Source organism: Blastocystis sp. subtype 4 (assembly GCF_000743755.1).
Source record: "Blastocystis sp. subtype 4 strain WR1 chromosome Unknown seqid_0054, whole genome shotgun sequence".
NCBI classification, from domain to species: domain Eukaryota; class Bigyra; order Opalinata; family Blastocystidae; genus Blastocystis; species Blastocystis sp. subtype 4.
Genome location: NW_014569493.1, coordinates 1 through 26,663, shown reverse-complemented (window position 1 = coordinate 26,663; position 26,663 = coordinate 1). Strand labels below are relative to the sequence as shown.

The window sequence follows — 26,663 nt, the reverse complement described above, 5'->3', positions numbered from 1 at the left end:
AATTCTCGTCTTTGGGTAGGGGCCAACAAACTCAGTATCTCCTCCAAGCAGTCATAAAGCCTTGTCCCAATCATTTTGTATGCACCAGTAATGAATTATATTCTAGTCATCTTATCAACTTACATCTCAAATAAACAGTCTTCCATCCTTTCCTGAGCAAGCTTACCTCGATTCACCACTGACAAAACGAATTGTTGGCTTAGCACTATTAAACGATAATTCAACCTCCAATGTATGTTGAAAGCTATTTCTTATCATCAGACACATGTATCTTTGAGTCTTCCAGTTTCGCTTGAAAACAATCTTAAACTCTCTTTGGCAGGACAGAATGGAGATATTCAGTTAAATGTAAGCGAATTGGACTTATTGTGTAATGTAGTTCGAGAATCAGTGTGACTATCCGGTCTACTTGGACTCCTTTTCTAGTTACATTACAGATGTTGTTTTTGTTGATGATTTTCGTCGATTGGGAACTCAGACTGATTTTGCAATTGTGAATTCTGTATTGCAGTTATATTCACTTTGATTGTAGTATGAATTACCAAAACACAATCCAACTATTTTGTCGGACATTCATCTGAGTACAGATTACTCTCCGAATTTGATTACTCTTGTTCCAAAACAACGGCATTCTATCCAGACTCATGTTGAATATACACAGAACCATGCCTCTTCCTTTGCCACTCTTGATCGTTCGGAACGCTCTGAATGTGATGTTTATGTTCGTGTTCATATTCAATGGACACAATCTATGTCTCTGTATCCATTGACACGAGACTATGAGTAGGAAATGGAAATGAAGATTCTATGTAGCCTTCGTGTTCGACTCCATCCAAAACCTCAGATGTCGATTCAATATCGATATGAAGACAAATTCCGTTTGATGCAACCTAACAAGGTGAAGATGGAAGTGACAAATCTGTCGATGCATACATACCGTGGCTTCAAATATCCTTCTATCAATCTCTCTTCCTTTCCTACATCAATAGAGTCCTCATCGAATCACGATCAGATATGGTATGCAGTGTCATTGAGCAGGTCATTCCTGAGTCTCTCCCTCATGTAAGTGTTATCTTTTTCTCTTTATGTAGTCGGTAACAGTCTTCTCGATGATTCTGGTTCCACAGTATCCTGGTGAGTGGAAATTACCTTCTGTTTCTTGTGTTGATACTAATGAGAAGTGTATTCCTTCGGATTGTAAAACGGTGATTGTTCAAGTGGTACCTTCAAGTGTTTGTTAACAAATCTTTGTCATTTGATATAATGTGAAGATATACGAAGAATCAAATCATCATAAACATCTCGATCCGAACGTAACTTATCAGATGCATTCACAACTGACTCTAAACATGCTATGAAAGCAGTAGCAATTTTGCGATTTGGAGCAAGTATAACATCTTCTGATGGAGGATGATCTTCCGTCTTCTGTGGTTGTGAATGTAGGAAGAAGCTTGACGGAGGAAAGAAAGACGCTTCTGGATATCCAGGGTTGTTGAATAGAATTGGAATGAGTTCGGGAGTACGAAGATAGTCCCGTAATACACCAACTCCAGCAATATAGGGAACATATTCCAGGTATTTGTATTGCTCCAGATTCAGACACTTCTCAGGAGACACAGAGAACGTACTCAAATACTTGTCAAGAGAGGCTTGCAATTCTGATTCTGCTTCCTTTTCAAGTGATTCCAATTGTTTTAGATCCGAAGGAAGTGAAGAAAAGAAGGAAGAAGAACCTGGTGTTATAGAAAGAAGAACTGGAGAGATGGATTCCCAAATGGACCGAAGAATCTGATAACACTCATCATAAGGAATAATTCGCTTATATCCGCGTCGATTCAACACTTTATCATTTACAGCTTGTACTAATCGAGATCTATGGATAATCATCAGAGTTCACTTGCACTTGTATTTCATTCGAATAGAACTAATAAGGCTCGAACACAAAGGAGAAAACTGGTAGAATATCTTACTGTTAAGAAGAACAACGCGCACTGATTGCAGCTGAATGACTATCTCAGATCCACTCTGTGAAGCAAGCTTTACTTCAAAGGTTCGTTCGTTTTCACATATTCCCTGGACCAATAAACCTACATTCTCCACAAGCAAGAGACACTTATTCCCAGGAGACACATGAGCATCCAGATCTTTCAGTATGGCTGCTAGTGCTTCCCCTGTTACAATTCGCTCTCTAGATGTTACAGACCTTAATAGCCTCCACCGGCGCTTGCGAGTCTGTACAAGACTCTCTAAATCACTCAAAGTAGTGAGCCGACGACTGTAGAGAAAGGGTTTACTGCGAATGCTTCCATCTGCAGAGACATACACAATGATCTCCGCCTTTTCTCTAGGAAACACTTTTCTGGATGTAACCGAAGTATAAGCATAAGAGCGATAGGGAGTACATCTACATTCAATACTAGTCTCCATATTTACCTGAAAAACAACTGGAACGAATCTAAAAAGAATACACGAGAAGGAGGATACCCTTTGAGCAATTCCTGAATGCTCTGAGTTTCATCCGCAACTACCTCTGATGGAATATACATATCATCGAAATTAATCCCACCATTTCTTAATACTGCATCGAGAGAATCCATAGAGAGAAACGAAGACGTCTCCTGATCATTCATTTCGCCAATACACATAGAATAAAGACAATTCTTGGAAATAGGAACTCCACAGGGGTCGATTATCGACATAGCTTCCATAACACTTAAAGCTAGAGCACTTCCACGCATAGAAATATGGGAAAGACCCCGAATGTAGTTATGCTTCTTCCACTGAAGGATGATGTCTGCAACAACGCCAACATTGATCTTCTTCTTCCACTTCCTTTCAAAATAGTGTGCAACAACAGAATATGAAGTCCGGTGAGATTCCCAGTAATCAAGGAGTTCCACCTTCTCTTGAGGTGATATCTTTGGAAATTTTAAATTTGGCATACACAATAATGTGAATCCAGGATAGTTATGAAATACACAATGTGGTTAATAACAAAACTCAACACTCTAAGCTTACAACTTTTATTCCTCCTTCGTCCATTCAACGATTTTTCGTGAAAATAAACCGATTCCCGGAATGATGTGCAAGACACTCCGCATGAGATTACGACTCATAGTTGACTCTGGGTCCTTCATATCTAAGCTTACCCGAGAATCATCTTCCTTCACTACCCTTTACCCATGGTCAAACAAGGATACCGTATTGTTGATAGATTAAAATAATAGACAGACCGACAATAAATGTCATCGACAGTATTTCCAATGCAAACAAAAGAGCCGCTATCACTGTACCTTCCAATCATATTTCCAATATGTCATATACATTGTTTGTCAGGAGACATGAACATAATGAAGAAATTGACGATGATAAACAGAATAAACGAACCAAAGGCACAAGAACAGCATATACTCAGTGGTAAGGGCTACAATCAATGGAGAAGACAAAATCTACCGTTTTCGCCGTAAGTCCGACACATCCTGAGAGGAACATCAATACACGGAGGATCATAATCGTTTTGTTCCATTCTATATGTAAGAAGTACAACAACAGTATGACTTGTAGGTTCCGTTAAGAGAATATCATTTGTTTCCTACCAATGAGTGCTGCTAAAAGATAGCTACCTCGACATACCGAGCATTTAACCCAAGAATCCATCCAAAGAAGAGATCAAGACACAAGATACTGATAAACAGTGGAACGAGCAATTTACGATTCTTCTTTGTGGGTTTTAAAAGAGCATCAAGACTATCATACTCGCTCATTGCAAAGATAATGAAGAACTAGAATTTGGGCAACCAATGAACTGAAAGAATTTGTAAAACGAATCGAACAAACAAGACTCAATGTTCTCCATTTGTATACCGATAAAATCTTATTCCCTGGTTTTTATGATATTCAGCAAAACACTGGACAGAGTTACAAAAGGGAAGATTACACTTCAAGCACAAGAATTCTGTTCGCTTCTTCGACGCTGATCCCTTCGGAGAGCAAACACAACACAACTTTCTCTCCTTCTGTTTACTTGCTTTTCGTTTTACTCGAACAAGATAATGAACATCTTCCAGTAGAACTTGTGATAGAGAAGTCATATTAACCCAGTATAATCCTCGAATTAGCATTTCAAGAAATTCATCTTTTGATATATCGTCATGAGAAAGCGAAAATGATTTGAAAGCCAAATTGACATATAACTGGCACACAAACCAGAATACCACTTCCACATAACGATGACCTTTCCGAAATACCCGCAACAAAGACAACTGTCTCTCATCCAACTTAATTCTCCTCAATTCCATATATGTTAGAGCCTGAGACAGATCAACACATATATCAGAGCAGACCAAATAATCACTTAAAACGGATTTCCAATAACCGGGGTCACTAGGGAACGGAACATCCAAAGACTGATCTTCATATGTCTGATCACTGCTACCAATGTTCTGATTGTACTTGTCCACAATATCTTCAATTCCCATTCCAATCTCCGGAAAATGTAAGGTTCGACGGATCTGCAAACTACGATCTCGAGAAAGACCACGAAGTTCTCCCAAATAAATGGAATCATCAGTCTCATCCATTCCTTGCTCTGATTCACGAGGAGGAAGAAAGGCATTATTAACTAAATATCGTCCTTCTGAAGTATCATTAAACAATGAGGCAAGGAAGAGGGACAGTTCTCGCGGAGATACATCTGTCCATTTCTTCTCATGTTTCCTTGTTCCAATAATTTTCACTCCCATATCTGTAAACACAGCTTCTGGATTAATCTGTGATGGACTGTCCAAAAACAACGTAGATGGAGTTGGAGAGGAGGCATCCACCAAACCGTCATGAGAAGTTGTTCCATTTCGTTCTGCTGCTCCCTCTTCCACAGAAGTAGACTTGATAGGCTCGCTTGTCAAAGTAGGTACATCCAGCAACGCGGGAATTATGTTACCTTTGAGTAGTTCCTGTTCAATAAACAATTCCGGTGCAAGAAATGTAGGTGGATTTGATGTTCCCTCTTGAGGAGGCGAGTCTTTCTTCAGTCGTCTTACTCGCTTTCTAAACATCAGTTCAAGTATGTGGACGTTACTGAGACAAACGTTTAACAGGGGTTACTTGACACATAGAACATTCGGACCGATAAATGTTGATATTCTTGATTACAATATGAAGAAAAGGTCCGCAATGGAAAAGGAAACAAGAAAGAATCTCCAACTCGCAATTGGATAAAGAAGATACAAACAAATGTGAATTCGAAAGAGACATATTCTTTGGAGAAGATGAATCCGGAAGTGAAGTGATTGCCGAACCAGATCTAATTGAGTCACTCTCTTGACCTACACACTAAATTCAACAGAATACCATTACGAGCCAGGTTCTTTTCCATTTGTGCTATCCTTCCTTCCTTTCTCAAATCTCCTGTCTTCTCAACTCCAACATCAGTGAATTTCTACAGAAAAAGAAACAGAGAGAGATTACAATTTGCTTATGTCGAGTTTGCATTCACTGATGATTTGAAATGATCGAGTTCTGTTGATATAAAAAAACATACAATAAAAGACATTAAAAGAACGATGAAATGGAATCAGTACTACTGCGGGGATTCTGGAGACGGTCAAGATTCTTCAAACACATATCATATATCGAAAGACAAATATTCAGAAACGTCTTAATAAACAATTTGAGGGTGTAGAACTGAGTCTCATCAATTTCTACCACTAATTGTCGATAATCCAATACATCGCAATTAGATATCATCTACAAATCACCAACACAAGGAAATCATACATTTGTTACGGCCTCACCACGATTCTTGTAATATTGAGAAATACAGTCTAACATATATACCACTTGATCTTGAGCATCTACTAAGCGTTTGATACATTCCTTTTGGATTGACACTCCGAAGTTGTTACCATCTTCCATCCGAGGAACCTTTAACATAATCCATAATCGGAGAGAATTGAAGATGGATATGGAATCACGAATCTCCTTCTTCAGGTAATCTGTCATCTCAACTAGTAACTACATACTCAAATACGAATATCACACACTACTGGATTGATCGGAAACTCGTACTCGTCATGAAATGTGATCTTACTTAGATGAATACGTTTTGGTTTATGATCATCATTAGAACTATTTTTACCGCTTGAAGGATCTATTTCAGAACAAATAACTCTTTCTTCTTCCCTCCACTTTCCAAAGTCCTTTTCCAATCGTCTATTGTACTTCTTCACTTCCTTTCCGATTCTCCGAACCTTACTGTCACATTCCTCGTTATTAATCGTAATCATCTTGGAAATGTTACATAACGAAGCCGAAAACAATGACTGATTCTATAGAATCAACAGCAATGATATTATAACTCACTTGGATGTACTCACTTAAGCGAGAAATCATAGATGGTAACTTCACCATTAATACCTTCTGGCCTTCAGTGATCTGTCGTTCATTCACCAATTGTACTTGGAGAGCTAGTTCCTTCGATTCTTCAGATTCTTCGATTCTGGGAGTCGAGACTGCTTTTTCTGTTGATGGATTACTTTTCTTTCTCATCAATTGTTCAATTATGAGGAAATGTCAAACGACACTCCCACGGGAATTTTAACAAACACTTCATCTAGCTTAGGTTGAATTTACAGCTACCAACAGTCTCCTTCGTTGTCTTTCTCCTGCAAATGACTTCTATCTCTTTTTCGTTTTCCATATGCAACAACAACTCGTACCTCTCTGTACTGGAAGGAATAGGGATCGAAAAAGCACCAAGGGATACACATTCTCCAATGTCCTTTAGAAGCCGAGCTTCTTGTGTCACCTCACCGGACCACTGATAAATACCAGACTTGATAGCTCTTGCAGTTTTGTCTGTAAGTTCTACCGTAACAGCACTTGAATCACAGGGAATCATCTGTGAAGTACGTAGTAAAATCAACACTTTGTCTCCGCCTTCAATTCCATACGAGCATTTAATTGGGACACGAAAAATATCACCTCTATTGGTTTGACTGAGCAGAGCCAAATAGGCAGCTCCTCTCGCCACACATGAATAGGGATTAACTTCAGGGAAATTAGAACTTTGGAACATGTTTCTCACCTCTTCACGAACAGCACGCAAATTCGAGGATCCTCCTACGAAGAAAACATGACGAATATGACCAGGATTAAAGCCATCTTCATTTGTAATCCTTTTCACACAGTCAATTGTTTGTTTGATCAATGGCCGAATGGCCTCCTTCAAATCAGTATCTGTGATTGGGATCGAGATCGATCCACCTACGTCACTCGTATCCAATTCGTGAGGACCATTCGCGGAGATGCTCCGTTTGACCTCCTCACATATACTACGCAATTTCACTAACTTGGTTTTGTACTTTTGACTTGCAGAATCCAGCAGTTCACTTTGTGTAAGTAATTTGTATCGTTTCAGTGAGTATTGCATAAGGGCTGAATCAACATCATTGCCTCCAAGGCATGGTTCGCCATCGCGGCGACAGACCTTGAAATGGGTAGCATCCTGACACTCCAAACAGGACACATCGAAAGTGCCTCCTCCAAAATCAAAAATGAGCATTCGTTCCTTTGGATGAACTTCGGTTGGATGATCCATACACCAAGAAAGAGCAGCTGCAGTAGGTTCGTCCATCGTTCTCACAATCTCTAGTCCAGCTAAGCGACTCGCCTCTTTAATAGCAACCGTTTGTGCCTCGTTGTACAGAACTGGAACTGTTAAATACACAGAAGTTATCGGATGGTCACAATAGCTATCTGCTTCGCGTTTAATTGTCTTGAATAATTCCGATGCTACTTCAATGCATCCCACTTGACGGCCACTATCCGAGACAATGAAGCGAGGATAGCCATCCTCTCCACGAACGACTTCACATCCAAAAATATCCTTATTTTCCAGTTTCTCGTATTCATCATATGTTAATCCAATAAGACGTTTTACACAAGCTACAACATAGTGTTTCGTCCTTCCCATATTCCTCTTAGCAGATAAACCTGTGACAACAGATGACTTTGTATATTCCACAAACGATGGAAACTGATATTCACCAGTTGTATCGTTATTCGCTAATTGTTCACATCGCCCATATCTGAAAACAAAAACTGCGGAATTGGTGCTTCCAAAGTCGATGGCGATAGTATCTTCAAGATTCATTTAGGTTTTGTTATTGGCAACGAATGCCGCAATTCGGATAATGGCGTAAATTCAGTTTAATTGATATTCCTTCTTTATGGAGTTGTTCACTCGTTCTAATACCAATTGTGACACATCAACAAACAATTCAACCTATTCACGAGCCACAAGCGACTTGTATACTTCTCTATTCAGAATTCTACCCGTGTTCTTATCCTTGCAAATGACTTCCAGTGTACCACCAAATTCCAAACGGAATACAATATCAAATATCTGTTGTCCTTTAGGTAAAGGATTGTCATTCATAAACGAATACTCTCGTACTTTTGTGCACTCATTCATTGGCTTCATTACACGACCCGACTGATTAGAATCAGATCCATTCCATTGATAAATAGCAGAGAAGATCTTCTCAGGGTAATCCGTACTGTTGCAAAAGGTGATTGGTCCACTTTCGCAAGGAATACGAGTTCCTTTGTTCAAAAGCATCACTACGTCATTTCCTGCTAGAAGACCAAAAGAGAAATTGATAATCTCATGAACAACACCACCTCGAGCGATTCCTAGAGCGCCCTCCGCAACACTTGTTTCGGGATTGATATCAGGGAATACAGCATGAGGGAAACATTTCTTCACTCCCTCTCTTACAGCCTGAAGTTGAGATGATCCTCCAACCATAAACACCTTCTTGATTACGCCAATAGTTCGATCTGGCTTGTTTGTAATACGACTAATACATTCATCAATCCGTTTCATGAACAAACGTTTTACAATATCGTTCAACTGTTGTTGCGTGAATGTGATTTCATCAAGATCTGGATTGAAGTCACTCAAATCAATCTCAGTCGCCTTATTAGTCGCCAACTGAATTTTGGCTTCTTCACATACTGCCAGAAATCGCATTTTCTTCTTCGTCTTCAAAGGATTAAACGATATACCTTCGGTATTCTTAACCATCTTACACACTTCCTTGGCTATCTCAATATCAACGTCATTTCCTCCCATCTTAGGATCACCATTTGTATCCATTACAGAGAAACTACCATTACCATCACACTTCAATAACGAGAGGTCAAATGTACCACCTCCAAAATCAACTACCAACATCTTCTCACCAACAGACAGTGACTTCTCATGATCGAGACACCATGACATGGCTGCAGCAGTTGGTTCAATAACAATCGCATTCACAGTCAATCCAGCATCTCGAGCAGCAGCCTTGATCGCTTCTCGCTGATGATCCTTGTAATTTGCAGGAACTGTAACGTAACATTCGGAAATTGGAGCTCCATTACGACGGTCAGCATCAGCTTTGATCTTACGGAAAAGTTCAGAAGCCACTTCAATAGCACTCACTTGACGACCACTATCCGAGACAATGAATTGAGGATAACCATCATCTCCACGAACTACTTCACATCCAAAAACATCCTTATTCTCAAGAGCCTCATAGTCCTCCCATGTAAGTCCAAGAAGTCTTTTGATGCAACCAACACAGTATTTGGCTCCTTGAAGTCGTCTCTTCTTAGCAATTGTGCCTGTCAGAACTTCGTCTCCTTTGTATTCAACAAATGAGGGGAACACATTAACACCTGACTCGGTGTTATCAGCAACCAATTGTACCTGTCCATTCCTAAACAAACAAGCAACTGAATTGGAGGAACCGAAGTCAATAGCAAGAAGAGAATCACTCTTCTTGGAACGCCGCGAACCCAGAAACATTTTCTAGTCGTCCAAACCTTCATAAAGTAATTCCAGAAATATGGCGTATTCCTGTTCAGTTTAATTTGGTTATCACTCTCGGCTACATGAACTGTGAAAAAATTGCCCTTATTCACTGATAGATGCATAAAACATATAACAGTCCCATTCATTGACAAAAGAGAAAAGAGCCCCAAGTGGGATTCGAACACACGACCTGCCGCTTACGAAGCGGATGCTCTACCAACTGAGCTATTGAGGCACACCACTCAATTTCAACAAACATTATTAAAAAAAAGGTACTTATGTCCAAGCATTACTGGTAGGAGGAGCTACGCTATGTAGCTGGTTCTCAGAAGCTATTGTTTCTCGACGTTGACTACGGTTCGTCAAACCAGATCTACTTGGAGACCGTAGGTTTCGATTCTCCCTTCGAGGAGAAATAAAGAATCTAGTTTCGCCCTGATCACTGTCATATGCATATATATCCTGATTCTTGGGAACAGCAACGAAATCATCTTCATCCTCACTATACACATCTGGCTGGATAATTAACGAGCGATTTGCATCCTCTTCCGTCATAAACACGTCATTAGACCCCATTTGTGCATATTCTCCATTTTGGAAAAATAGATCCTGGTTGTTCCGCTGCTGATACACATAATCCCTCATAGACTGATCTGGTTGATTTCCATTCTTCTGTAGCATTGCAACTACCTCCTGAACTGAAGATGTCTACATCCCATTCCTCACCAATGCTTACTGTATCAATCACATCAAATCCAGATGCTAAGAATTGAATTAGTGTTCCCTTTGGACAACTTGTAAGTCGATTCAATAGGTCGGGTTTCTAGTCTAACATCCCTCGCCTTATGCTACATTGAGAAGACGATTACGAAGTCGTTCCATCTCCATCCGTGTATTCTTCTGTTTCTCTTCTTCATATTGTTCAAGACTCTTAAACACATCTATGGGAATCAACCAATCATATACCAACGTTTAGGTGGGAAGAACTTGAAGCGAAGAGCATTGAAGCGATTCTGGCTAATAAGTGAGAGATAGAGGGCATTGGTACACATATCTCAGAACCATTCGCATCACATCGATCAAGAACCACATCAAAAGAAATGAAACCAGAGAACCACACACCGAATCTGTTGAGTTGAAAACGAGAGAAATCGAAACAATTAACAGAGCCCAACGAACAACTTCAAAGAGAGAGGTAGGATTTGATGAAGGAGTAGAGAAGATTTTCAACCGAACAACGATGATTCCAATAAAAGCAAAGATTATTGTATATCTTGTGAGGGAAAGCAATCAAACCATACATTAAAACAATTCGATAGTGTTCCATGCACAATCTCCATACAACAGTAATCACTGAACGTTTGAATAATGATGATAAGGTGAGTGAATACGCTACAGCAACAACACTCATTGATGTATTGCTAGCTTGCATGCTTGGAATCATTCGACAATGAATTGAATACCGTTTCATGATGTAGAATATTATCAATAACAGTCCAATCATTGCTGATAGAGAAGCTGCAGTGATGTAATAAAATGACTTTGATTTACTCAATCTAGATTATACTCCTAGATAAAAAGTACTTGGAAGAGAGCAAAAGAATGGTCATTCCAATCACCAATTTAATTGGGCAGTATATATCAAAAACTACACTCAAGATACAAGAGGACACTTACCTGTAGTGCTTGTAATAGTCACATCAAGTCCCTGAGTCTTGTACTTTGGATGACATGTAATATTGAAGCATGTTGTCCCATAGGGAGAGAGATACACGGTTGTTCTTTTTTCTGCTTTGTTCTTGTTCATATCATAGAGTTCATTAGTATTAAATCCTCTTCTTCTATAACTAAATACTTAAAGAAGACCAAAGACCCAGAGAGCTTTCCAATCAGGAAAGTAATCATACGAATCGATGAACTGTCTGGACTGTCCACAGTAAACGAAGGCAACTCCTGAGAAGTCGTGATATTCACAATGCGAAGACTCCAGATGTCACGAAGTCGATAACTGCTATCTAGACATATCGTCTTTGACTCTCCGGCATTCAGCTATGTATTCAAACAAAATAGACATCAGTACAGTCAAAGTGCTTTGATCCATAGCACTACACTCAGCATCGGATGCAAAGACAACAGCAAGCAGAAATATCAAAGAAAGGAATCTTCGCATTTCAATTCTGATACTCTTCTTGTTCTACCAAATCTCTATTGCAAACAGTTGTAAATATGTCAAGTATATTATGAAGACTTAATAGATCGAAAGTGAAGTTGATTGACATATCTCCGTAAAACAATGTAAAATCGTCTATCTCAAGTCGTTCCTTAAAATAGGCAGAATTTCTCATCTCACAAGTGCCTCGTTAGTAAGATTGGAAAAATATTTCCATCAAATAGATCATGGCCTTTTTTCTTTCAGAAGCCTTTTTAGCTCAGTTGGTAGAGCACCCGCCTTGTAAGCGGAAGGTCCGGGGTTCGATTCCCCGAGGGGGCATTCTAATTTTATTTTTCATGAATACCTTTTTTATTCCTAGGATTACGAGGTATTCAATGTATTCTCTACGTAGTATAGGGATGTTTGCTCGAAAGTCGTCTTTTATTCGGAAGGACTTCTGTTCTTTCTTGGCGAGACAGAAGACTGTCAACTGTTGTTATCCAACTCTTCATGGATCAAATCCACTTGTTACTTCTGGATTTCGTCGACAATTTGCCTCATCGACATCCTCTTTCAGTCTGCCTACTCGCACTTTTACCTTCTTTACTTTATCGTCTCTAGGTTTGGTTGGTTGCTTTTATGTCATTTCCTATTCTTTGCAAGTAGATGTTCATATAACTTGATAAGGAGTAGCATTCTAATATTTACAAGGAAGCAGTAACTGCTGTTAATAGCTGTTCTGAAGTTTTAGCCATTACTGGTACTCCTGTGAAGAAAAAGGGAATGGCCAAAGGAAAGATGAAATCTGGGCAAGCAGAAATGCACTTTGTGATGCGTGGACCTAAAGGAGAAGTGATCGTGACTGTTGAGGGTAGGACTTCTGGTTGAGTGACATAGCAGGGAAACTTCGAGAAGGAAGCAAAACTGAGTACGACCTTGAAAAAGTCACTGCAGAGAATCGAGAGAAGGAGGGGAGCACAACAATTACTATTTTTGATGATGGAGAATTCAAGGTTGATTTGCAGCAACCCATCTTGGAAGAAGCAAATGACCAAACAACCACTTCTGGAGATAAACCACGCGAAACAAAGTATGGTTTCCTACTTGATAAACCATGGTATTATCGAATTGGTCTAGCAATTGGATGTGGACTGGTATTGGGAGTGATCTCTTCGGTTATGATCATGAGTTTCCGTCAGTCACCAAAGCAAAGCTCTGCCTATCAGAGTCTATTAGTCTTGTTGAAGGAGAATGCCATCTCTAAAGATATCCTTGGTGATGGAATAAAGAGTGCAGGACAGATGACAGGAAAGAGCGAGGAGAATTGGGCGAATTTCTCGATCAAGATGCAAGGAAAAAAGAGTTCAGCTCTTGTTAATTGTCAGGCATTCCGACAGGGGGATACTTGGCGATTTACTGTCGTTTCATTAGATACAAGCAAAGGTCGGGTCTACTTATGCAAATAGAATGTTTCTTAAACAAACAGACCAATATAAGCCGCAAACAGACAAGAAAAGCTTAGATCTTTGCATATGGCACAGACTTCATAATATTGCGAGCCTTCTTACCACCTCTGACACCACTACGTGCATTTGCCTTCTTCTTATCTGAAACCACCTTCACTACTGCGACAATCACAATGAGAATCACAACAAGCAACAAAACACCCATTGCAATGAAACTGCCGACAGCCATACAGAAACCAACCTCCATTCCCCATTCAGGTTCATTCTTACCAAGTTTGCAGGATCGTCGCATGGTTCCCACGTAATTGCCCATCTCCTTACAATCATATACAGCTGTGGTACCAATCTCAGTACGTGGCCACTTCTCCTCAGGATCACAATAGCCAGTAATCACTGATAAAGTGAAAGTACCAGAAGCAGATCCATTCTCATTGTAACCAGTAACAGTATATTCCTGCAGTCGAGTAGTGATTCTTACTGGCTTACCTTCAACGGCACCTGTCTTCGTATTGAGAGAAAGACCTTCGGGCAACTCAGGCAGAATCTGGTAATCATCAATCAGACCAAATACTGTTGGTTTGATTCCAATCACTTCTGCGTTCACATAAACAGTGTAGATCGGTTCAGCAAATTCCAGTTTGCTAGGAGCGAACTTCGAGCAATGCTCCAACTTCACTTCACCCAACTGCTGATTCTTGCACTCACGATATGAATAACCATCATAATACTGAGGACAAGTACTTACTGAGATCTCGCCTTCAGCCACCGAAGGATAATCACCCACACCTGGACACATTCTGCCTGAACCAGCAGCATAAGCCAGTTCAAACTCATCGATGGTAAAGCCAGTAGGTCTCTCCACATTCAGAATCTCCAGACGGAAGTCCTTGTAGCCAATAATACCATTAGGAATGATGAATTCTGCAACACCTCGATCTACGAGAGTAGCAGACTTCTGCGAATTCACTGTTGTGTACACCTCATCACCTTCCCGCTTAGCCCGCAGGATCCATGAGATTGAGCCGTAGTTACCATCACTGTAGATTCGATAGCGATTGAAGTAAGCACCCTCCAGATTCTCGAGCTCCCAACTGGCATATGTACCTTCCGTCCAGTCCCAACTGATGTAATTCCACACCGTAGAATCAAACAGACCATAAGCAGATCCCTTCACAGGAGTCGAACTCGAATAGCTGGACGCACGGTTACGAGACACAGCGTTATCACCATAAGCCAGAACAGCTTCCATATCAAAGGAAGAGTCTGTATCCGTTCCTTGGTCCTTAGCACGATGAAGCTCCACAGCCAACACATTCTGACCATTTCTTCCTCCCTTCAACTGAAGTGGGATCGAGAACTGGGAGAAGGCATAGCTAGAATGAGTATTTGTAGCTTCAGTATCAAAAGCAATCGTAGTCGGAAGATTCACACGGAAGACACGCACTCCATTGATGTAAGCAGCTGCTCCTCCAGAGAAACGCAGTTGTACATTAAGCACAGGTGTCTTCACGATGTCATCAATGGAGAACAGATGACGGAGATAAATTGTGTTCGTATCCATCTTACCCACATTGCCTCCCTGAGTCTGTGTCCAAGAGGAATGATCAAAGTCAACTGCAGTCCATGTATTTGTAGCCTGACCTTTGAGTACACGCCATTCCGAGCTCGTCTTCTTGATAGGTACAATGTTACTGAAAGTCACAGTCTTGGATACAGGCTTCTCTCCTCTAGGTATAGTTCCTTGAGCATATGTGAGATAATCATTGGTCATAATACGATATCCAGCAGGTACAGCCCATCCATCCCCATAACTATCAACGAATTTGAAGGTATAAATCTCATCATCCAGACAGAAGTACTTGTAATGATAACTGTTCTTGGAGGAGTAACTGCTCATGCTGGATATAGGATCACCTGTAGCTGAAGCTCCCTTGTACAATTCCCAACTCATTTCAGTTGGATAGGAGTCTGTGAGAAGAACCAATTGGAACATGGACTTATCACATTCAATCACAGACAGTGTCAGTTCAGTTGAGATAGCACTTCCATCAAGCTTACTAGCTGTAATTGTATACACTGCAGGATCCATCTTCTCCAGATTGGTACCTCGAATGTATCCAGACACTTCATCAATCGTAAGGAAAGAAGGAAGTTCAGGAGTTGTTCGGTACTCCTTGTAATACGAACATGTAGGCACCAGATCCTCAAAGTCCACATTCAGATAACCAACAGGATTACCACTGAATGCCAGTTCAGGTTCTTGACGTTGCATCGAATCTGCAAACAATCCAATCTGAGCAAGATTCACTTCACAAGGAGTCTCTGTAGAGTCTCCTAAGAGATTGAAGAAACGATATGAATTATAAGGCTTCACATTATTAAGCCAGACTTCCTTTCCTTGTGATGTATACCAGAATGAAGTAGAATTAACTTGATTCAGTGTAGTCCAGTCTGCATCTTTTTCATTCTTTGCTTGGAAGACCCACGAACCAGGACTTATCTTATCTTTCTCTGAACTGTTCATAATCACGTATTTACTGATCCATTCACGACGATCATTCTCAAATGTTATCTGAATGAAACGACCTTCATTGCATGAAGTTGAAGAATACACAGTTTGACCACTTAAATCAAAGGCATAATTCGCACTAGCAGCTGAGTCAGAAGTAGTAGCAGTATAATCAAAGACACGACCCACAGTCTCTCGACCCATTATATGTAGGGAAGCATCGAAGGTTGATGTGCGTTGAGATGCAGTACGAGCAACCAGACAGATCGCCACAACATTGTTACCAGACTTGATCACAGAATATCCTTCTGAAGTGGACGTGGCTGGAATGTACAGAGGGAGAGATACACGACGATACTGTGTGGCACTGTAAGAATCAGTAGCATACGTTTCGTTAGTAAGAGTACCCTCCACATTGTTACGGAACACCTCATGACCGTTGATCACTACAATAATTCCATGTGTGTACATGAGCTCCATCTCATATCCTGCTGCTGTCGTAATATCTGTTGAGAACTGATATTTGTAGATCTGAAGCTGGTTCGGCGAATCTTCGAATGAACCTTTCTTGGCCTTCGACCAGCCCTCAGGCATCGTAGCCGAATCCCATCCTTCTGGGACATCTCCCATAAAGTAATGCCACTCCTGCTCACGAGGGATTTCAGCATTAATGTTCACAGTGACACTAGGAGTATAACCACTCGTCAGATCATATTTCCAGTTCAGAATTGTCACAGTACTTGTTCCATAAACCAGATTCAGCTTGATATAGGAGTCAGGACGCCAGTAGTTGGTAATTGCATTGTCCAAAGTAAGCTCATACAAGCCACCTTCAACACAATAACGATTCTTAATAGTCTTGCTTGCTTGCTGGACTGTGTTCTGATACACACGCTCTACAGTGCTGCCTCCAATCTTTCGCAGCCAATGAGTCTCATATCCATAACTAACAGCACCATAAGTACGCTCCACCTCCAGAATGGTCTTTGTACACTCAGTTACAGTGATCTTGAGTGTGGTTGAGGTCTCATGAGGACTCAGGGATCTGATGGTGTATGTCGTCTCATCCTTGACTTCACGAGGTGTTCCGCTAATGATACAGGTCTGATAGTTGATTGACAGACCAGAAGGAAGAGTGGGAGTCACAGAGCAAGAGACGAAACCATCATACACGGGAAGAATGCGAACTGTATCCACATAAGCATTGATAGTAATCTCACTTTCAGTCATCTCCAATTTCTCAGGAACACGATATCGACATGTCAACAAAGTCAGTTCATTTAATCGTAACGAGCTCTCACCAGTCTTAGTAATCTGCATACGAACCTTCTTATAAATCTTCTCATTTAAAGGAAGAGCGAAATAATTCTCGTAGTTATTCTCATATTCATAGTCTGTCTTTGTTACCATCAGATCTGATGAAACAGAGTTGGGAGGATAACCACGAAGTGTGAATGAAGAAGGGTGTAGAGTACGTGAATAACCGACATTGATCATAAATCCATTGATTTGGGGAATGCAGGCACCCCATTCAACTTCCACATAAAAATTGTATGTTTCTTCTGTCCAAGGAACATTCACGTTCAAATCGAAAGCGTTCCAAGGATTATTCACATCACTATCACTCTTGGCAGAATTACTTGAGATTTGATTCGCTTCATGACTCTGATAACAAGAATCACCCATTGAGGGGAGATAGGGAGCTAAGAATGATGCCATATAGAATGTATGAGAGCTGGTATTGTCCTCATAATGATACTCCATAGCAATTGTCACAGTATCAGTTTCAATTTCCAAACCATTTCGAATCACACTATATAACGTACGATAATCATCATGGCCACTGCATTTTGTATCAGCAGTAACAGTACCCCTATTATCAATACTCATCCAAAGCCCTACGATGGCATATTCACACGTCGTACTTCCACACCATTCACATACACCACAACTCCATACTGGACATACCAAGTAAGCTCATAAGCAGCCATATCATCAATACCTTGCACCGTCTTACGTGCATATACAGTTCCAACCTTACTCACACTCGTTCTACCAGTGTAAGTATCCCAATCACTATCATCAAAATTGCTGGATGTCCAAGAGGAAGCAGGTTGAACCCGATTTGTTACTTTCCAGGTTGAGGTATTCTCAATCATATAGCCAACTAGATGTCAATTCATCCACTCACACAAACGGTAAAAATCGTGACTTTCGGTTTTATCCTGTGTCATTACGCCGATATACAATAGCTGACCATCAGGTCCAAGAATACGGATGTATGCTCCAGAACTCCAGGTATCAGTTCTACTACTAAGGTTCCAACAGAAAACTTACGTATCAAGCATATTCAATGTGTAACGACCAGTAGGTTCTTTAGGAATGCAATGATAATAAGTTCGAACAGCATTATTAGTAAACGGTTCACTCACTGCCATAACAGCATTCTTGTAGAGAATCTTGTATGACTCTTCAGTACCCCAACTCTTAGTACACTTCTCCACACTGATTTGGTATTCATCCTCCTCGCAGCCAAGAACACCGAAAACCACTACATGGATTATTCGTAACTTGTACATCTTACAGAAGCAGAATAAAAACAACAATCTTGCTTTCATATTCACTTTCTGTGGATCCATGAGTCGACCGTTTCATCATCGACATGAATCAGTCTCGTTCAACCAATCAATTATTGGCTTATTGCACGGATCTTCAGTCCATCATTTCTTTAATTCATCAATGAAATCAACTTAGTAATGGAGCGCATAGTGATGTAGTCATGCTTTATCAGATTAGGGCAATGTCAAACTCTCCGTCATATCACTTGTTTATTGTCTTATTCCAGCAGAGGTAGTTTTAAAACAATTCATTTCTTTCAAGTCAATTTCCAATCCTATTTGCTTTATTTGATGCCAAATAACGGTATTTCGAGCACAAATCATATTCAAATGTCCCATAATTGCCCATTCTGTATTCTATGCCTGCTTCATTTCACCTAGCCCCTACTATCGTCTTCCATTCGCAAATTGGTCTATCTCTCTCAGAATAATCAGAAGATGAGTACTGAAAAGAAGGAAATGGTTCCTGTCACTCGTGACTACACTATCAATCTTCACAAGGCTTGCCACAAAGTGTACGTTGTTGTTTCTCATTGATTGTATTCTTTTTTGTTATTGGACCTTGGCTAATCTCCATTATAGTGCTTTTAAGAGAAAGGCTCCTCGTGCTATGGATGTTATTCGCAAGTTCGCTCAGAAGGCCATGGGAACTGAAAAGGTTGTTATTGATACTACTGTCAACCACTATGTATGGAACAAGGGTATTCGCAACATTCCTCGTCGTATCCGCGTGCGTCTGGCTCGTAAGGTCGATGGAGAGGGTGAGGATGAAAAGACTGTACATTCGGTGAGTGATAGTGATTCATAGTTCTATACTCTGGTGCAGGTGGTAGATGTCCCTCATTTCCATGGTCTTCAGACAAAGGTTGTTGAGGAATAAGCTGTTGTTGATTATTGGGGAGAGTACTTACCATGGAATGTTTGTTATTTACTCTTTGTGTTTTCTCTGTTGCCTTCTTTTGCTAGTAATGTAGAACCATACGATTTGCTTCATTCAACACTTGTCGGCATGTATACATTGTGTTTATCTATTCTTTGAAATCTCCAGAGCATGGGTTCAACATGCAGTAAAAACAACTATAGTCGGAGTAGTTCGAGGAAAATGCTGTGCGATAATACAATGCCTATTGCGAATCTCGATGAGACGATTGGACAAGGTAACGATTGGAACTGAGTTATTTGATATTTTAGAAAACTATGGGATGCAGTCCAATACTTCCAGGAGTACGAATGTTGCTTCTCAAGCAAAACCGTCTACCAAAGAGCAGTTGTTGGATTTCTCATTAGTCTTCATTCGTAGCTATAGTACAGGGAGTACAGGAACGGTTGTGGACTCCTTTCAAACCAAAACCTTGAAGATGAATTGTCCAATATCTGATCTCGTCAAATTGCCTCCTGGAGTAAATGAGTATATGTTCCATTTCGTTTATTTCTTGAAGTTTAGATGGATCTATGAGAAGGCACAATTCTATTTGGAAGAGTGTCAACTATTATGGGAATCGTTCTGGTGTCATATATTGGTAATTTATAGAATTAGTGACTTTTGTAATCCGTACACTTGTCCAGAAATGGCAGCTGGACCTCATTACACATATTTATGGACGGATGAACATCAACGCGATCCTATTTCTGTACAAACAATGCTGAAGATGAACTGTAGATGCCTGCTTGCAATTATATCAGCAATGTATTTATTTGGGCTTCTAATGTTTTTAGTAGTGATGACTTTGCCGAGGTCTCGTAGGATTGAGGAATGGTATCTCATGTACAGTGATGGTGTATTTCCAGAAAACTTCATTCCTGTTATGCGGATTTTGTTTAAGAAACTGTTTCGTGTGTATGCACATGTGTATCACCATCATCTAAGTGAATTCATTAAGAGGAACGCTGAAATTCATCTAAATACCTCTTTTAAGTATTTTGGAATGTTCGTGAGGGAATTTGGACTAATCTCAAAAAAAGAAGAGGCTCCTTTGCGCAAGCTTCTTGAACAGTGGGTTTGATTCGAATGTGTCATACATAGGCTTATCGACTCGGAGAGTCATAGTGATGCTAGTCCTGTTGATACAAGCTAATCCTTTATGTACCCTCACTTCCCTTAGTTACCTAGCTGTATAATCTTTGCTATGTGTTTGTCTTTGTTTTCTTCTAAACTCACTTGATAGGGTCATTGAAATGATTGAGAAGATATGTAGTTCACAGGAGACACTCTCTTCTTTGTGAACAACAGAACAAACACATCAGAGTACAATTTCAATTCAAGTTAGAAGTAAAAATCTTCATAGTCTAATCCTGTCAAGAAGGAATCGGATCAGTAGGACACATCGGTAATGACAGTTGCTTCTTGAATTTTGTTTTCTGTTCAAAGTAAAGCTTCCGATTCGATCGATCTGAAATGCTCTTTCCATCTAATAATGAATCACCTGTTGCTTGCCTTGGTCTAATTCTAAATGCTGTTCAGTATTTATACGAATATGGAAGGATAACATTAATCCATCCATGAGACAAAACGCGAAATTCACAACCAGAATACCGCAACGACATTACCCAATTCACCAAACTAAGTCCTGTGTCTTCAAATCGTTCATCAAATGATGGATTAACATCCGTTTTCATAGCCATTACAGTTCTAACAATCATTCTCCATCAATTTCAATACACATCCTGGGACCGATCTGACCAACACAACAATGGTGTACTGTGGTTATTCGGAGGTATAGAAAACCATTCATCTGGTAAATAATTCTATACTGTGACTCTCTAACTCATTTTCATACATTTGGAGGGGTAGTTCCTCTAGATTTGCATGCTCCCCAAGTTGAACAGGATTTGATTTCTGCTTTTGATAACTGAGTATATGAAACATCCCTATGATGAGAACCCAAACATTCAGATACCGTGGAGAACAGGAATACCAAGTGTCACAAGGAATACTTATAAATGAGAGATCAAATTCTGGAATAATAAAGATAACCTTTGGATTTGATAAAAGATCTGATGGAAGAGAATAAATACTCTCGAACAGAGAATCTAAGATTAAGAGGAATACAAAGACACACTTGAAGGAATTTGAAGTGGTCTTAGTGAAATAAAATGAGTACTCGAAATCTTTGCTATTGCCTCATTTCGCATTCTATTAACCGGGAATGATGAATCAGGAGACGAATAAACCGAAACAGAAACACGAGATGGAAAAAGAGCTAAATGGAGATATGAAGATAGAATAGATTCTTCTCCCGTTGTTACAGACACAGGAACCGCAATATTGCTACAAGTCATGAACACGATTCAGTTTTACCTTGGCCATAATAATATATGGAAATTCACATATGGTAATAGGTCCATTCTAGAATTCATAAACGAACAATAACCAACGTTGTTGGAATTACTAATGCAACTGAAAACAAAGAAGTATCAGAGTTCAGATACTAAAGTCTACTCAATATTTAGATCTTACAGAAACTCGGGATCTTAAGTCCTTCAGCATTGATCCGTGTTCAACATCATGGATGAGATAATATTGACTTAGAATGAGTCATTACAAAGAAAGCAAACAAATAGACTATCAATACAAGGAGACAGATTGAAACAGCATAAAAACAATGTTTCCCATCTCTCATGAAGACTCTAATCATTCCTCTATTCAGAGAAACCAATAAGAGCGTAGCCAAAAACTAAATGACCATTCACTTAACAAACACATCCACTCACATAATATAGCCACCAATAGTTGAAAGTGCTCCTTCTTTCTGTTCAATCTCCCGCAGAATCTCCTCTCTCGCCTCCTCATACTCTTTCTGCAGTTTTGAACGCTTATTCTCCACTAATACATTCAGATACAACTCTTGACCTTTGGTTCTTGCTGATTCTTCACTCAACTACACATAATCAAACTATGCATTTCATACTCCTTTTGCTATCAGCTTTGCAGACAAACGGTCAATTGCCTCTTTCGAATTACCATGCATCAAAAGCTCCTGGAACTTTTCACGCACACGTCTCTCAACTTCGTCCAGACGAGTCTGATAGGTCTGATCTGTTACCCGCAATCTCTCCTTCAACACATCTACTTCCGACTGTAACAATCTACGATAAAAATATGTGAAGGTATCTACTCTCGTTCCTCGCGGATCTTGGACAGATTCACTGTGGAGGTGAGGGTGGAACGTAGCGAAGGAGGTTGTGTCGAAGGCAGTGGAGGAGGCCGAGAAGGTGACTTAGATCGCGAGGATTGTGATGGAGGAAGTGTCGGTGGTGTCTGAGGAGGTGGCTTAGACAGTGAGGAAGATGCAGAAGGAGGAAGAGCAGGAGGGGTCTGAGGAGATCGAGATGGAGACTGGACAGGAGATTGGACAGGAGAAGGCAGATTCATAAAAGAATCACGGGGATTCAGAGGTGCCAATTGTGGCTCCTCTACTACAGGGTAAGCGACTGACACATCAGGTTCATTAACAACCGCACAAGCCATATCATGCAACACCACCGTAACACTTTCAGGATGAAACTCCCCAGATGAAACTCCCCTCTCAACATACGATGCCAAGATATTTTGTTCGCGTTCAAGTTGCTCCGTATAAGGGAAACACTCCCTAGCAAAAACCTCGATCAACTGACACATGAGATAAGCAATAGGATAATAGTTATTAGAACCACCATCTGATTGAATCACCTCACACACTACAGACACACATGATTGATCTTTCCGATTCAACAAATAAGGATCAGCTCCATGTTCAAGCAAATATGTTACACAGGAATAAGAACCAGAAGCACATGCCAAGAGAAAGCAAGAATCTCCTTCACGTGTCATCAGATTGGCATCAATCTCACTCATGCAAAGCAACTTCAATGACTCCAAATCATTGTTTCTAATTGCTATATGAATCGGATAATAACCTTCTGCATTCCAAATTCGATAAAAAGCACCATGATTGACAAAAAAACGAACGATGTCTATATCACGATTAGCAACCGCTATGTGAAGAGGAGAATTACGGCCCCGATTCACAACATGAAGTTCAGCATGATTAGCACAAAGAGCATGAACCAGGCAGAGTGATCGCATCTCAACAGCTCGTATGATAGGTGTACAATTCTCATAGTCTCGTATCATTACCAACTCAGGATCATACTGAAGAAGCATGAGAGCCAGCTTCTCTGTGAGAGGGCCACCTCGAATAGCCATATGAAGAGCCGTCTCACAAGGGTTTTCAGAAGAATTCTTACACAAAACCCGTACATCAGGATGATGTTTCAAAATCTCTTGGAGGAGTTGAAGATACTGATCTTGAGAGAGTGTCTGAACAGCGATACTCTCATATTCATTCATAGCAGCCTTGATCAGTGTGTGAACAACAGTCATTCCAGCTCGATTAACACTGTTCACATCTCCTCCTCCGAAGAGGATACGTAATGATTGATCATAGTATCCTAACTTGATAGCCACATGAAGAGGGGTATCTAATGTTTCTCCATTTGGAGCATTGATGAAACGCCCAGCATCATCACGAGATAACATATAGTCAATACACAGAGGTAAATGAAAAGACAATGCCAAATGAATTGGCAATTCTCCTTGTGTATCACGAGACAGATAGTAATCTCCACTCTCACAAATTGTGTTGGCTAAGTATTGCATATGACGTTTCAGGGCTTGATGGATTGGAAGATCTTTCTCACACCCTTCCATTTGCCAATCTGAACATATCACTCCTGAATCTATCGAATCGCCACTCTGAAGGATTTCACATGCCAATTCTTCATCACCACTCTTCAGAGCAAGTGTCAACACAGTATCTCCAGCACAATCCTTCTTATTCAAATCACTCACATTTGTGTGATAGAGGATGTAACGTGCTACTGTAGGTAAACCTGCTTTGATAGCCAAATGCAGATAGGAGTTACCGTAGGCATCAAAACGAACATTGGTAGCATAGGGAAGCATATGAAAGAGAAGACTAATCTTACCTAACAACAGAGCTAATTGGATTGGATTTTGAGAGGATTTGTTACAAATTGTGATGTTGGATGATTCACACAATATTGAAGCTATTGTTTCCTTGATATCAACAGTGGTTTCTGGTGATAAAAGAGCGATTGTTAGTGCGATGTCATTACTCTCTGTAGGATCATTGATCAAAGATTGAGACACCGAACACTCAACTAGCTTCTTGACTCCATCCACAAGACCAAAATAGCACATATAATGCATAAGATTGTAATTAAATCCATCATCACTCTTCAATGACAAATCAATCTGATGTGTTTCAAATATGGATAATACCTCCATTGGTGTCATTACTCGCTCCACAACAATAAAACTCCAACGAAGCAGACATCCAGGTGATGCTCCTTTCTCAAGAATCCAATGTGCTAGACTCAGTTGATGATTCTTAAGAAGATAATAAAGAACAGGACGAGGATCATCACGACTGAAACAACAATTGATATTAGCACCTAGACTCACCATACTACAGAATTAGTGCCGATTCTTGGAATTACTATTTGAAGTTTTCTTCATTGATTATTCCAGAAGATGCCATCTGGAGAATAACCAAAGAGGCGATTTGTCGAATCCAACTACTACACGTGACGTTGTCGATGCAAATCTACTTGCGAGAAGAATCATCATCAACAGCTAAAACAGTCTCACGATCTGGTTCACGAATCAAGAATGGATAGATATTCTTCTCATTAGGCTAACCATCAGAATCTAAGATTATATGTACTTGAGGTTCAATTGCGATGATATTAGTCAAAGGAATATTAGTAATAACCTTATCCTTTAGTTCCCTTTCATAAACAATGAATGAATCCTTCAGGTTAGGATATACATACAGATGTACCATTGTGAGTTCACCATAACGCAGAGGGTACGTCTGACCAAAGAGCCCCTTTTGCTAGAAATGAGAATCAGCAGCAAGTCCAACTCCTCGCTTAATGAGACCTTTCTTATATTCGATAAAGTTATAATCATTGTAGTGAATGTTAGACAAATCAGGAGTACGGAATGGTGCAGCTACAATCAAGATCTTCAAAAGAACCAGTACGTTTAGCTTGTTCAGCTGGAAAAATCGCATTTGGCTTAATCTCAACATCAGATATTGGAAACCTATGTATCAGAGCTTCCCGAATGTCTAACGAATTCAGAACAATAGATATCACAGTATCCTGAGATACACGAGTCATTCCATTATCAAAAAACATGGAAAGAGTGGCATCAGTTGGAACTACTCCATTGGAGAGTCTCTACAAATTCAAAAAGCCGATAGTTCATACCATGAGCAAAGTGCGAAGGCCATCTCTATCCAAATCCGTGCAATTGTTCACCTTAAAGAAGTGATCAACCTCCCTCTGAAAGAAATGTTTCACTGACTTCCGGATAGATACGGGCAGCATGATCAATACAATAGTTTCTATGTACTTGCCCCAGAATAGAAAACTGGAATCGCGGAAATCGTATATGATTATGGAATTGCAATAATAGTTTCAATGTTATGACACTAGTCAAAAAGTCTGGAAATGTATTCTGAACAATCAATTCACTTTCTTATGATTTTTGAGATAATAGACTCTGATCTCAGCAAGTATTCAATAACTGCAGCTCTGATACGATGACTCAATTACCATCTCATTCATATTAGTATACTAAGAATGAAAAAGCATGAGATATATGAACCAAATCCCATTCTAGTTATTTCTATCTTTGAAATACCAGAAGTGAACAGTTTGGAATAACAATTGTGATATGGATGAAACAATGATTAGTGACTGAGAGACAAAAATTCCCGTGATTTCGATTCAGTAAATCTACAATAATCAGTATCTACTATTCTAATAGGATTAATGAGTGATGATAAGAGAGTCAAAGTAGATAATGTTGAATCAATATCAAAGAAGATGAATGAAGTAGAGTGGAGAATGAAGTGGAAAGAGTACTTGAAAGAGAGTGTATTGAATAATAATAAGAATTGTATGTTGAGTTTGAATGTTGATAAAGAAGAAATGAGAGGAGTATGTAAGAGAGGAGAAGAAGTGATAGAAGTGAAAGAGAATGAGA

General features: G+C 39.9%; 11 protein-coding genes across 11 annotated transcripts; 3 read left to right on the top strand and 8 right to left on the bottom strand.

Moving 5' to 3' along the window:
- Window positions 1–1,893: 1,893 nt before the first annotated feature.
- Window positions 1,894–2,738, bottom strand: JH06_1248 (hypothetical protein; the record flags this gene model as incomplete). Its single annotated transcript, XM_014673167.1, has 3 exons — window positions 1,894–2,188; window positions 2,219–2,404; window positions 2,434–2,738. The coding sequence occupies 3 exons, from the start codon at window positions 2,736–2,738 to the stop codon at window positions 1,894–1,896; spliced, it is 786 nt and encodes a 261-aa protein (XP_014528653.1).
- Window positions 2,739–3,023: 285 nt separating this feature from the next.
- Window positions 3,024–3,764, bottom strand: JH06_1247 (hypothetical protein; the record flags this gene model as incomplete). Its single annotated transcript, XM_014673166.1, has 6 exons — window positions 3,024–3,169; window positions 3,201–3,293; window positions 3,325–3,424; window positions 3,454–3,527; window positions 3,559–3,592; window positions 3,624–3,764. 6 exons carry the CDS (start codon window positions 3,762–3,764, stop codon window positions 3,024–3,026), a joined length of 588 nt encoding a protein of 195 aa, XP_014528652.1.
- Window positions 3,765–5,550: 1,786 nt separating this feature from the next.
- JH06_1246 (proteasome activator complex subunit 3) lies at window positions 5,551–5,931 on the bottom strand (the record flags this gene model as incomplete). The annotated part of the gene is made up of 2 exons (XM_014673165.1): window positions 5,551–5,745; window positions 5,776–5,931. The coding sequence occupies 2 exons, from the start codon at window positions 5,929–5,931 to the stop codon at window positions 5,551–5,553; spliced, it is 351 nt and encodes a 116-aa protein (XP_014528651.1).
- A 679-nt stretch (window positions 5,932–6,610) lies between these two features.
- JH06_1245 (chaperone) lies at window positions 6,611–9,853 on the bottom strand (the record flags this gene model as incomplete). The annotated part of the gene is made up of 3 exons (XM_014673164.1): window positions 6,611–8,139; window positions 8,293–9,754; window positions 9,782–9,853. 3 exons carry the CDS (start codon window positions 9,851–9,853, stop codon window positions 6,611–6,613), a joined length of 3,063 nt encoding a protein of 1,020 aa, XP_014528650.1.
- Window positions 9,854–10,876: 1,023 nt separating this feature from the next.
- JH06_1244 (hypothetical protein) lies at window positions 10,877–11,960 on the bottom strand (the record flags this gene model as incomplete). Its single annotated transcript, XM_014673163.1, is given in 6 exon segments — window positions 10,877–11,132; window positions 11,161–11,415; window positions 11,444–11,507; window positions 11,537–11,700; window positions 11,715–11,908; window positions 11,940–11,960. 6 exon segments carry the CDS (start codon window positions 11,958–11,960, stop codon window positions 10,877–10,879), a joined length of 954 nt encoding a protein of 317 aa, XP_014528649.1.
- Window positions 11,961–12,430: 470 nt separating this feature from the next.
- On the top strand, window positions 12,431–13,477 carry JH06_1243 (hypothetical protein; the record flags this gene model as incomplete). The annotated part of the gene is made up of 3 exons (XM_014673162.1): window positions 12,431–12,673; window positions 12,705–12,882; window positions 12,909–13,477. 3 exons carry the CDS (start codon window positions 12,431–12,433, stop codon window positions 13,475–13,477), a joined length of 990 nt encoding a protein of 329 aa, XP_014528648.1.
- Window positions 13,478–13,529: 52 nt separating this feature from the next.
- Window positions 13,530–18,565, bottom strand: JH06_1242 (hypothetical protein; the record flags this gene model as incomplete). Its single annotated transcript, XM_014673161.1, has 4 exons — window positions 13,530–17,859; window positions 17,889–18,153; window positions 18,184–18,293; window positions 18,324–18,565. 4 exons carry the CDS (start codon window positions 18,563–18,565, stop codon window positions 13,530–13,532), a joined length of 4,947 nt encoding a protein of 1,648 aa, XP_014528647.1.
- A 477-nt stretch (window positions 18,566–19,042) lies between these two features.
- JH06_1241 (60S ribosomal protein L31) lies at window positions 19,043–19,484 on the top strand (the record flags this gene model as incomplete). Its single annotated transcript, XM_014673160.1, has 3 exons — window positions 19,043–19,119; window positions 19,187–19,382; window positions 19,413–19,484. The coding sequence occupies 3 exons, from the start codon at window positions 19,043–19,045 to the stop codon at window positions 19,482–19,484; spliced, it is 345 nt and encodes a 114-aa protein (XP_014528646.1).
- Window positions 19,485–19,655: 171 nt separating this feature from the next.
- On the top strand, window positions 19,656–20,679 carry JH06_1240 (MOb kinase activator-like 1; the record flags this gene model as incomplete). Its single annotated transcript, XM_014673159.1, is given in 6 exon segments — window positions 19,656–19,761; window positions 19,796–20,105; window positions 20,136–20,235; window positions 20,265–20,339; window positions 20,356–20,597; window positions 20,628–20,679. 6 exon segments carry the CDS (start codon window positions 19,656–19,658, stop codon window positions 20,677–20,679), a joined length of 885 nt encoding a protein of 294 aa, XP_014528645.1.
- A 220-nt stretch (window positions 20,680–20,899) lies between these two features.
- JH06_1239 (hypothetical protein) lies at window positions 20,900–21,949 on the bottom strand (the record flags this gene model as incomplete). Its single annotated transcript, XM_014673158.1, has 7 exons — window positions 20,900–21,044; window positions 21,075–21,233; window positions 21,264–21,349; window positions 21,382–21,472; window positions 21,502–21,634; window positions 21,664–21,872; window positions 21,903–21,949. The coding sequence occupies 7 exons, from the start codon at window positions 21,947–21,949 to the stop codon at window positions 20,900–20,902; spliced, it is 870 nt and encodes a 289-aa protein (XP_014528644.1).
- Window positions 21,950–22,311: 362 nt separating this feature from the next.
- JH06_1238 (ankyrin-3-like protein) lies at window positions 22,312–24,548 on the bottom strand (the record flags this gene model as incomplete). The annotated part of the gene is given in 4 exon segments (XM_014673157.1): window positions 22,312–22,482; window positions 22,513–22,690; window positions 22,720–23,825; window positions 23,844–24,548. 4 exon segments carry the CDS (start codon window positions 24,546–24,548, stop codon window positions 22,312–22,314), a joined length of 2,160 nt encoding a protein of 719 aa, XP_014528643.1.
- Between the last annotated feature and the right edge of the window lie 2,115 nt (window positions 24,549–26,663).